This window comes from Euprymna scolopes, chromosome 29 (assembly GCF_053919585.1).
Source record: "Euprymna scolopes isolate OS-2025 chromosome 29, ASM5391958v1, whole genome shotgun sequence".
Lineage (NCBI taxonomy): Eukaryota > Metazoa > Mollusca > Cephalopoda > Sepiida > Sepiolidae > Euprymna > Euprymna scolopes.
Window position 1 is genome coordinate 64,795,261 of NC_136510.1, and position 12,331 is coordinate 64,807,591.

Here is a 12,331-nt window from a genome sequence, read left to right on the forward strand (position 1 = left end):
CTTTTTAAATTCCATTAACTTTTTAGATTTTGTCTAAAGATTCTAGCAACAATATCGAGATGATCCTGAAGTTCTTGTCCTTGAAGAATATTTTCTGTAATTTCCATCCACTTTGGATCTGTTGTGAAAGTGATGAAGATGTCAGCTCAGCCCATTCACTGAACATAAGCCATGGCATCACTTTGACACTCAAACATATATCGATGTTGACCAATCTGTTCTGGATTCCCATCCTTCCTAAGAACTGAATCTTTCAAGTGGCCATAATTGTCAGCTTTCAAGGTCTGTTGCTTCTATTATCTTGGTTTGCTGTCGGTTTGTTCTTCATTAATATTCTAATCTCAGATGTCGTTGTTGGAACATTGAATCGTCGCGAGTGTTCTCCTGACAGCCTTTGGTCTTCCCTTATGACAACTTTGTGTTCTTCTAAGTTTTCTTATTCAATCCTCTCCTTTGTCGTTTTCAGTTGACAAATTAGGCTGTTGTTCTCATGTAAATTTCAGTCAGCCTTGATTGAGTCTGTCATATCCCTGTCTACGTAATTCCTCTTGCAGAATATCCAAGAAGTGGATTTGAATAAACTTTGCTGCTCCATCTTCAAGTGGCAAAAGACTCCCAACTTTGTGGTAAACCTGGCATTGAATTCAAAAAAGGATTCCACTTATATACCACCGCATTTTCATAACCAAATGAAGTTATTTCAAAACAGTTGTTGTAACTGCTTAAATTTTAGAGAGGGGACTTTTGCCTGAGAGCAAATCTTACAGCAACTGAGGCAATGGTGGAAAGCTATCAAGCAAAACCTTGCCAAAAGAAGAACAGCCAGTGGTCTCTCCTTTAAATTTCACAGCTGAGCAATGCAGACATACTTTGTTCATTTTTCCTATGTCGGCTGTAGTAAGAGAGTCAGCTTTGTTATAAACCAATCCTTTTCTATTGCAATTTTCTATTTCTTGTTGTCTCAATGCAGTCATTCATTGTCTTACTGCCTATTTTTCTGTCATTTGCTGGGGTAATGTCATACTCTTGCTCACGCCATTGGCATAGGTGAAAGATTCATTCCATTGCTGATTCATTTTTTTGAGCTTCTCTCAACTTGTTTACAGCTTCTTGTTTCTTCATCTGTTTCATTTACTCTTCGTCTTGCTTCTTTCAATTGACCTTGCCTATGTCTTCTTCTTGTTTCCTCATTTGTTTCATTTGCTCATTGTATTGCTTCCCTTTCCTGATCATCTCTTTGCCTTTCTCAAAATATTTAAAATATTTAAAGCAATAAACAAATTCTGATTTTGGATGGTTATAAAAAATTTAAAAATAGAATGACTGAGGTTCATTTATTTCAGTTAAGACTGACTTTTTCCCTTAAAATTTTTTTTATAAGTTATCAACATTTCATTTTTCTCAGATTGCAAGAACGTAATAGGGTATACTAGGCTTTCAAGTTTTAAAAGGCAACTCATCTAAAAGTAGAAATTAATTTTTTTTTTTAAATCAGTCTTAACTTGTCTTCATCCTGTGACACACTTGTTGCACCTTCACCTTTTTCTTGTGTTGACTTGCCATATATGCTTTTGTGGATCTGCCATAGAACACATGGAAACTGGAAGCAATTACACAGCAACTGATTATTTATTGCAAAAGAAAACTTAGAAAAAGCAAAAAAAAAAAATCTACTTACACCATAGAATATACCAAACTCGTCTGGGATAGTGAGGTTGAAAAGCTTTTGAATCAATCCTCTCACTTTGTCAATATTTGGGTCTTTGAAACCCCAAATAATCTCAGAAACAGTGAGAGATTTGAAAATTGGATCAACTGCAAAGAATGCATTTGCAAAAATACGTTCAATAGCAGGCGCAGCTCTCAAGAAATTCATTACTACCTGAAAATAAAAAAGTTAATTTTTTCTTAACATTTTTAAAGATTATATCTATACATGTTGCAAGTCAGTTTTAAATGTGTCAACAACTGTTATCAAGGTTGTGCAGCAAATGAGAAACAATCACAGAGACTCAATCAGGACATTTTCATGAAGACTAAAAATATTTCTACACAAAAAAAAAAAAAAAAAAAAAAGTGGAAAAAAATAATATCTAAAAATTTTCTCTCATTTTTAATCATTTTACAAATTTTCTTTTGTTATTTGAAAAAAAAAAATGTAAATAAAAATAAATTTTTATACTATTCAAAATCTTTAGAATCATTAATTTAATCTGTTTTTTTTTTTTTTAAATTAAGGTGGAATAAATATATATCTAAAATCAAAATAATTACGGACATTTTTAAGTATAAATTTACATTATATATGTCAAGACAATCCTTAATACCAGGCTTACTTTTGTGGTTCAATTTGGCCTTAAGTGATACTCTCAGGCATTACCTTCTCCTTTAAAGGGTTGATTTATAACCCGAGGGACTACTACAGAGAATGCCAACAAGTCCAGTCACTGCTATTTTTATACTGTACATCTAGAGAGCATCTTCTGGAGAACTGGTTTTCACATCTTGTTGCCATGGAATGCATATAATTAAAGGATTTGCTGTTTTAGTTTTTCTTTTCATGCAAATTGAAGAATTTTTAGCACATTCTAATTCTAGGGTCTGGTTTGCAAGAGGTCTAGCTCTTTTATTTGAATTAGGTATGGCTAGAAAATCATCCTCCCAGGCATTACCTCTTCCTTCAGTAGGGAGTTGGTTTACTGCCAGTTACCTTTTTAATAAACATTCAAACAGTGAGCACAATAAGTGACTCAACGGGCCACATTTTTATTGAATAATTCTGTCATTCAACATTTTTCACAGCGAGATTGATGAAAAATAAAAAAATTATCAGAAAAAGTTAATGTTATAATTAAATAAACTGAATTTAATATTTTCTAATTCTTTTTTAAAATAAATTGCACAAAATTTTCTTTAAATCAATATTGTTTTGATATTCATATTCATTTCACTTTCTTTTGATTTCAGAAATTATTTTAAACAGTAAAAATAAAAAAAATATTTTCAAGTTTTCTAATAAAAAGTCCATATTTTTTCTACATGCCCTTCTTTGTAATAAATACTTTTATTATAAAAATATTTTTTTCATGAATAATTTGTGTTTTCCATGCTTGAAAAGAAAAAATATTGATTTGACCTTTTGAACTGCTGGAGAAATGAAAAGCCATTTATTAACAATTTGGTGCAGATTTTGAACTAGACATGGTATCAACCGCAGGATTAGACCGAGTATTGCCTATGATGAAATCTTGATATGAAACGGGAAAATAGTAAAATAAACAAAATTATATATAAAAAAAAAAAAAAATGACCTACCATAATTTTGTTTTATTATTCATTTCATGTTTCATGGCAAACATTTATTTTTATACAGGAGGTGGGGGGGGAGTACTATAACCATTTTCTTTTTTTCATTTTTGATAATGTTTAGCAAACAAAAGTTTATTTTTTTAAAACAGATTGTCTTTTGGTCTTTGAAAAGTTTTTAAAAAGGTTAAATAAAAGAAGCAAATTTTTTATTTTCAAAGACTTTTTTTCCAATTTTTTTTTTTTTTGTCAAGAAAATTTTCAGAAAAGCTTTGTACATTTTCAGCAACATCTGTTGCTTACGAAGCCATTTAATGCAATGATGCACATGTAATGCAATTCATTTGGGATATGATTAATTTCTTATTTAAAAAACAAACAAAAAAAAAAACTACTTTGGGTGACTGCAGTTATTTGTCTAACATTGATAAATTCATAGTGCTGTTAGACTCTATGCTTTCAATGTAACATCTAGTTTCTTTTTTTTTTTTTCTCTCTTCCAATATTATTGCCGCATTGTGATTAGCTTGATTGGCATCTTACAGACAAAGCTGAGCGGATGTTTAGATACGTTCAGTGGAAAATCTGTACAAAAGTACTAACAATTTTATTATCACAAAATTAATGTCGATTTAATAAATGCTGAATTTTACTAGAGTTTGAAAAAAAAAAAAGAAAAAGAAATCTGTCAAACTGAACATTTATGCCAAGTGGACCATATAAAGTGCAGTTGACGCTTTCATATATACTGACAGCACTCTTTCCATAATCCTAATAATATAAAAAATACTAGCAACGCTTTGATAGGTTCGACAGATGCTTGTGGTCAAAGAATTACCATCAAAACAAAACGATGCGTATGAATAATGCATCTTGTCTATTCTCCTGCATTTTTCAGTGACATGGGCCACGTGCCATCAATACACCAGACTTGATTTAGCAAACTCCCAGGCGATGCCAGGAACCTTGCTCAGATAGATTAGGATGAGGTATACTTAAGGGGGGTTATATTGACACTTGGTCAAGAAAAACAGGTCCACAGAATTCTGTCCATCTCCAACATCAGGGGTCTATGTTCCAATCTTCCAGAGGCTGAAACCCAATTACAGGAGACTTAACCAGACCTATTATTCCTAAGCGAAACTGGTATTGGACCAACTATTTCCCTAGAAGAGCTTGTAATTAAAGGATACTCTAACTTAATATCGAAATCTGACCCCCAAGATCGCCATGAGCATGGAATATGTGCCTACATTAAAGATGGCTTTCCATGTGGTAGGGACATCTCTAGAGAAGATCCTAAATTACCGTAGATGTGCTTCAGAGTTGCATTTGTTCACATAGCTGCGTTTACATTTGCCCTCAATCACCCCCACAACAGCAGAGTTACAATCTTTTAGAGCATATCTGAGAAAATTGACATCATCATTTCTTTGGAGACTTCAATATTCACAATGTGAAATGGTTACCTCTCTAAAACAAGACAGATGATGAGGGGGAGGTTCTGTCATGATTTCTCTATTGCTTATGACCTTACTCAGATTGTTCGCAAACCCCTCCGTGTGCCCGATACCAAGACCATCTTAAAAGACAAGATGGCCGGTGGGCAAAAATAATTTAATCTGCTGACGTCATCACGGGTAGTCCATTAGTTGTTTCTTTACACCGGTAAACACCGGTAGTAACTCGTGGATATCTCCATTAAACAAAGTAAGTTTTAACGTGCTCCCGCCCTGTATTTAACACGATGTAACTATAATTTAATTCAATATTATCATCCTAAGTTTTTTACCATTCAAAAGAAGTGTCAAATAAATTGCTAATATTAAAAAAAATTTTTTTATAGCATACAAAACTAATGAAAATGCGAGACAACATCGACTCTTTTGAAGAGACGATTTTTTTAAGCTGTTGACACGTTTTAAAAATTTAGCAAAAATTAATTTTCCTGAAATTTTCAATATTTAAAAATAAATTATGCCGGCTGATAACATTTTTAAACTTTTTTTTAAAGCTAGAAAGATAAAATTTAAAAATACTTATATATATATATATATATATATATATATGAAACTTAAAAGTAAAAAAAAAAAAAAAAAACGCGCGTTCATTTCGGGTTTGTATTACTGTACACAGATTCGAAAAAGTTGTCAAAAAACAAATATATGACAAATAAATGTTATCAAAGGCAAGATAAGTTACTTTTCTACCAAACTAGATATATTTTTCGTGTTTTTATTCAATGTAACATGTTTATTCAACTCCAAAAACAAGGTGTTATAAATAAAAAAACTAGAAAAAATATATGTCAAGCTATGTCACGGTAACATATATTGAGCGAGTTTTTTTACAGTATTTTAACCAGTTTTTTATTTATAACACCTTTTCCCAAACTTACCGTGTTAAAGAGGGAGTCAGACGCCATCTTGAAATTTCCGGGTTTGTATTACTGTACACATAGATTCGAAAAAGTCAAAAAATAAATGTCAAACAAATAAATGTTATCAAAGGCAAGATAAGTTACTTTTCTACCTAACTGGATATATTTTTTGTGTTTTTATTCAATGTAACATATTTATTCAGCTCGAAAAACATACAGTGTTTACCGATGTATTGGAAAATTTAAAATGGCGGCCGACTCTCTCTTTAACACGGTAAGTTTGGAAAAAGGTGTAATAAATAATAAACTAGACAAAATACTCTTAGAAATTTGCTCAATATAAGTTACCGTGACATAACTTGATATATATTCGGTGGTTTTTTAATAGTATTTTTAAAAACAGTAATGAATTTTCCGAACTCAATATTTTTCAATTTTTAAACTTTAAAAATCTATCAAAATTTTTTTATTGATTCTATTTTTACGATATTTTCAGGGTCAATGTGAAATTTTATGTTCTTTCCAATAAACCGAATATAATATTTTAGACAAACATTTTTTTTAAATCCCCCCCCCCCCCAAGTGTCACCCATTTTTAACTTTCTCTTAAAAAGTAAATAATTAATTTATGTCGGAGTTTTATATATCACAAATTGAAGAGAAAAGGTCAATAAATAATATATTCAAATTTAAAACAAAAAAAAAAATGCCTTTTTTAGAAATTTACCTGTAAAGTCCGAAGTTTAAAACCTTTTTTAAAAAAAAAAACACATTGTTGTTTTTTTTTTTTTTTAATAAAACCTTGGTCCTTGCTCCTTTAATTGAAAAAAAAAATTAGGGCTTGAATTACATTTTTCGAGGAGTTATAAGCTTGGAAAGATGGGGTGGAATTATTCACTATTTTCACGAAATTTCTGACACTGCTATCGGTAAACACTGTATGGTTTTCGAACTGAATAAACATGTTACATTGAATAAAAACACGAAAAATATGTCCAGTTTGGTAGAAAAGTAACTTATCTTGCCTTTGATAACATTTTCATTTAATTATATTAAATAAACTTCAAGTTTACTACAAATCAAATCGTGTTCCTTCACTTTTTAAAAATGTAATTTATAAGTAATTAAAGAACGCATTCTAATCTTTAAAATCTATAATACAACAAAATATTCAATTGCTTATAATACTTAAACAAACAACTTGTGTTTTATTATTTTTTTATTATTAATATTAGATGAGTTTCAGTATAAATCATCGTGTTCTTTCTTTATTTCAATCCAATTTTGAAGTTTTGTAACGCTGTCTGTAAAAATTACTGTTCATTATTGACAGTCTAAGAGTTCCACATATCTTGCTTGTTGGGACCTCGGCGATGACGTCATTTTTTCAGCTGGCCGGCCATCTTTATAACAAAGGCCACGCCGATACCGACAGTATGCAAGTCTCCTAGATCTTTTCCTCACAACTTACCCTGAACTATGTTCATCTTTTGTTCTATCTCCACTGGGATCTTTTGACCACTCTGTTGTATCAGTTAAAATAAAAACGAAATGTACTAAGACGTACCTCTCCATCGTACAGTATATCGATACTCTATGGCTGACTGGAATAGCTTCTGTTCATTTATATCAGATCTACCTCAGTGTTCCATGTTTAAAAAGGAGGTGTCCTCTATAGTATCAGATGTGATGGAATGGTTAATTGTAGGTATAGACAGTTTCATACCCTCAAAAAATTCCAGCAAAAATCTAACAGCCAGCCACTTTTTCCATTGCTTCCAGCATAACATGTACGGAGAATTGCTTCCCAACACTCTGGAAAACCTCATCGGTATGTCCTGTATTTAAGAATTCAGGTGATCGGAATAATAAGTCTCCTGTGCGTCATCAGTAAGTTACTTGATTTGTGTTAAATAAAGAAGTAGTTAACCACCTCAGCAAAAATAACCTTCTTAGTGACATGCAATATGGTTTCCGTTCTACTAGATCTACAGCAGATGTGTTTATGGTTATTTCTCATAGGATTAGCAAAACTCTTGATGGAGGCTTCCTTTCTTTGGCAATTGCTCTTTGACATATCAAAGCCCTTTGATAGGGTGTAACATAAAGGTCTACTCCACAAGATCTCCAGCTATGGTATAGCTGGAAATGTCTTTTCAATTATTAAATCATTTCTCTCTGATAGGTTCATAAGAGTAGTGGTTGATGGGCAGAAATCAGAAGCTCATAGTATTAATGCTGGAGTCCCTCAGAGGTCCATCCTGGGTCCAACTCTCTTCCTGATCTACATTATTGACCTTTTAAATCACATCGTTAGATCATTCGTAGACATTTTTGCTCACAACACTACCATCTATGGCAGCACATCAAAGGCCGTAAACAACCAAGTTCTTTGATTCTCTCTCTCCTCTGATCTTGAGCATGTGATACAATGGGGAAAGAAGTGGCTAGTTACTTTTAATGCATCTAAAACCAAGCTTCTATCTTTACATCATCAACGTTCTAATCCCAATTTGGCATCAATTGAAATGAATGGCTCTCGTCTTTGAGAGGCTCCATATTTTGACAAGCTTCTGGGCTTGACCTTTATTCCTGATCTAAAAATGGAACACGTACATCAAATCCGTTGCCAAAGTCACTGGAAAAATGGTAGGATCCTTCTATCGGTCCAGTAGATATCTATCTGCTGATGCAATTCTCTACCTATATAAGAGTCAAGTACATCCAAGGATGGAATATTACTGTCACATCTGGGCAGGAGCAGCTAGGAAGATCTTATCCTGTCTTGACAGAGTTCAGAATAGACTTTATAGTCTAGTGGGGGATGCCCTTTTCTTTTCTATGCAAACCTCTTCCTCACAGACGAGACGTTGCAAGCTTGTCTGTTTTATCGTTATTTTCATGGCAAGTGCTCATCTGAGTTCCAATATATGGTTCCCTTCACCAAACATACACGAGAAACACTCGTCTTGCTGAAACACTATCAATAATTTCCCCCACTCTTTATCTGTGCCTAAACCTAAACGTAGATTCCATGAGCAAATCTTCTTAGAACTGCACACCTGTGGAACTCTCTTCCGTTTACCTGCTTTCCAACTGATTACAATATGGCAGTCTTTAAGTTCTTGATGAGCCGTTCTCCTTAATTAATCCAATTTACCAAATTTACACAATTCTAACGATTACTATATTGTCCTTTTGACCACTGTACACTCTTTAACCCTTATCCTCGAGTGGTCTCTAGACCTTGATAAGTAGTGATTCCCTTGTAAAGAAAAAAAAAGTAATAATATAAACCTGATAATGAGATTTCTTTACAAGGGAACTAGAGATAAGATTGTTTTTCTAGTTGGGTTTAGTAAAAATGGATTTTAAATAACTAATGAAATCAGAGAGTTACAAGGAACTTAGATTCAAAAACCAGACTTTTGTCGTCAAGCATATAGAAAAAACTATAAATTGAGGAAGGATTATCTAGTCAAATGCCGGACCACTTGACAAGTGACTGATAAGCCAGTTTCTTTGGAAAATGAGTTCAAAAAGGAGGAAAAGGAAAAAGAGAACTGAAGAAGGATATGGTTAAGATAGAGAAGGAAAAGGAAATTCAGAAGAAAAGAGAAAGGATAATCTTGAAATGACAGAGAGGAAAACAAAATGATCTTAAAGAGTTGGGTGATTGGAATTAGAGTTTAATAAAAACCATTGTGTTTTTAGAAATAAGAACTTAACTTGCTGGCCTCTGAGCAGGACACATCAGTTTTTGGGCTGCTGGCGGCCCTCGAAAGAGTAAAATGAAAAGAATGACTTTCCTCCTCTGACCAAGAAAATTAATTGAAGAGTTTGATTTCAGTTGAAAGATTTTGCATCCACAAACATTGTTTTTCTTAAATCCGAGAGAAGCCAGCACGAATTTAACTAATCCTTTTTTTTTTTTTTTTTTATGTACGAACTGTATCCAAAATGATTTTATGCAAAAATTATTTTTCTTCATAAGAAATTATCTCCACAGCTATTATTAATTGCATATTGGTTTGAGAGTAAGCCAGTTGATTTCAAATTGAATGGCCACCCAAAAATAAAAGTGTTGTCACACAGACTTAGGGTCATGCCTGTTTGCATGTCTAGAGTATCAGAGCAGTAGTTTCCAATAACCAGTAAGCATCTGGTTTCATTTTGAGGGGTCCACCACTAGACAGCTAAGAGTGTAGCCACCATTTTCTTGCCCGTGTGTATGCCCTAGACCTGCTGGGTTGCATCTATGGTCGTGTGAGCCAGGATTTGACAAACTTGGCCAGAAGTTCATTTATTGCTGCCTATTATCCTCATCTTTTTGTTTCACAACATTTCGGCCAACTATTCTTCTGGCCTTCGTCAGGTGGTAACCGCGACGGGATAGGAACTCTGAATATCCTAACTGCTTTCCATAGTTTTTTTCGTCTCACCACGTTTTGGCCAACTAGCCCCTAGCCAGCTTTGGGTAGAATTGAAACCATTATCTCCAGACAATACTCACCTGGAACTGTAGAGATTCAACATCTCTATCCACTCACCATGGGTCTTCCATAGTTGTTTTAGTCTTAATAAACATCCCAAATAATTAAATAATATATACCATTCGGTACAGACCTGACAATAGAAGATCAGATAATAAATAAACGTGGATTTATAAGACCAAAAACTCCAATCTTGATCCTCTTTGGGATTCGTGGCGCAGTGGATAGAGACATTGAATCTCTACGGTTCCAGGTGAGCATTGTCTGAAGATAGCGGTTTCAATCCTACCCAAAGCCGGCCAGAGGCTTACTTGGCCAAAATGTGGTGAGACGAAAACAACTATGGAAGAATTGATATCAACCAATTTGCATGCAGTTATTTCACTTCACACACCTAAGCCAGGTTTTCTTTCATCTAACACACTAGTGCTGGAGATGTTCAAACGCATCATAGAGGTTGCCACCAACAACACTAAGTGTATAAGGCATCCATAATTTCACCAACATGAAGCACTTTTTATAAGATCCTTTTTTCCAGTTTGTAGCTATACACCCACCTGATCACCAAAGTCATTGCGGTCCATGTCTCACTGTCATGTAAGATGGCAGAATGAACACAGACTGAAAAAAAACATTACCTCAAATCTTGACAGAAATGTGTTTAGATATAAGGATTAGCAACAGCTTCATGACTCTTCCCTATTTCCATGAAATTTTTTTTCTTTTTTGGAACAATATTTTAGTATATTGTTATCAGTCATTGCTTAACATCTCAAATTGAACAACACATTAATTTCAATCGCATTAAAACTTTCATTACAAAACCATAAATTCCACCGACTGAAAAAATACAATAAATTTGTTCTCATGTTATTAAAACTAAATTTTTTTTACCACTCATCCTACATGAACACAAAGAAACAGCAAAATGCTTACCACTGCAGGTATATTGGGAGTGAATAAAGTATCATTTTCAGATCCAGATGATTTCTCTGGGACAAACGTGTAAGATTTTCGCTCTCTGTAAGAAATGGTGCCATTTTCGATTTGAATGGCAAATTTTTCCTGAGTTTCTCTACAAATAAGAAAACAAACAAAAACTTGAAAAACTTCATTTTTTTTCAAACTGACAGTCAAAATAAGTTTAAATACAGAAAAGAATAAAATAACTCAAAATATTACAAATTTCATATTTCTTTTTATTTGATAGAAATTAATTCTTTAATTTAATCCTTTTTATGTATGAAAGTCATTGGGTGAAGGCAGATGTTTTTTAATGACTAAAAATTAAGTAGATTAGTTCAAAGTAATAAAAATAATAAAAATGAGAGATGACTAAAGAAATTGCAACCATAAGAAATTGTCCACCTCAGTTTGGAGATATTTTTTGTTTTGTTGGTTTTTAGGGCATGCCAACCCTTTGGGTCATTTTATGCCAATTATTGGTATGAGTTTAGGGGGCCTTTACTCCCTGCTCTAGCTGCCATATGAGTAGTATGTTCTTTTATTTACAGCTTTTGATAAAGGCTAATTTTTTAAAGGTATGAAAGTATGGTGGGGGATTTGCTTTTCTCAAATAGATCCTTGATCAATAGATGTTTTTTTCTGTATATAAACTATCTCTTGTTGCCAGTGGTTGCCGGGGCTTGATAAGTGGTGACTCCTTTGTAAAAAAAAAAAGTCAGTGCACTCAATTAGAATGCGTTTAATTGTGAATGGAGTTTGACATGGTATACAAATGGGTTGATTTTTTTTACTCAAAAGATATGAGTGGGTTAAATGAGAATATCCCTCCTATTTTGATTCTTGCTGGTATGACCTCTTTTCTGTTTAGTGTTTTGTTCCTGCTTTTTAATTTTTGGCATTATTTTGTATAATTTGTTCGGAAATTTACTCCAGTAAATTTGCCATTTTTCCATTGTGTATGTATTGATATGTTTTTTTTTAAGATGGATAAAGGGATTTTGAAATTTGAATCAGTTGGGATATTTAAGGTAGTTCTTGCTGCTGAATCAGCTAATTCATTTTCTGCTTATGTATGGCTTGGTATCTAGCAGAAAATAATTTATTTTTGACTGTTTAATTGTGTTAGTTTGTGGAGTAGTTTTGCAATTAGAGGATTGTTTATTTTTAATTGCTTTTAGGGTAGATT

At 33.0% G+C, this 12,331-nt stretch overlaps 2 protein-coding genes across 4 annotated transcripts in view; one reads left to right on the forward strand and one right to left on the reverse strand.

Moving 5' to 3' along the window:
* The window catches only part of LOC145252669 (uncharacterized), a 151,321-nt gene that overhangs the window by 37,373 nt on the left and 101,617 nt on the right, over positions 1–12,331 (forward strand). The gene's annotated exons all lie outside the window — the stretch shown is intronic.
* The window catches only part of LOC145252672 (lysosome membrane protein 2-like), a 160,772-nt gene that overhangs the window by 21,893 nt on the left and 126,548 nt on the right, over positions 1–12,331 (reverse strand). For all 3 annotated transcript variants that reach the window (XM_080112461.1, XM_080112462.1, XM_080112460.1), the window contains exons 4-5: positions 11,116–11,254; positions 1,679–1,882 (exon numbers count right to left, since the gene is read on the reverse strand). In XM_080112461.1, coding sequence (XP_079968587.1) covers positions 1,679–1,882; positions 11,116–11,254 — 343 coding nt within the window. The remainder of the gene's footprint in view (positions 1–1,678; positions 1,883–11,115; positions 11,255–12,331) is intronic.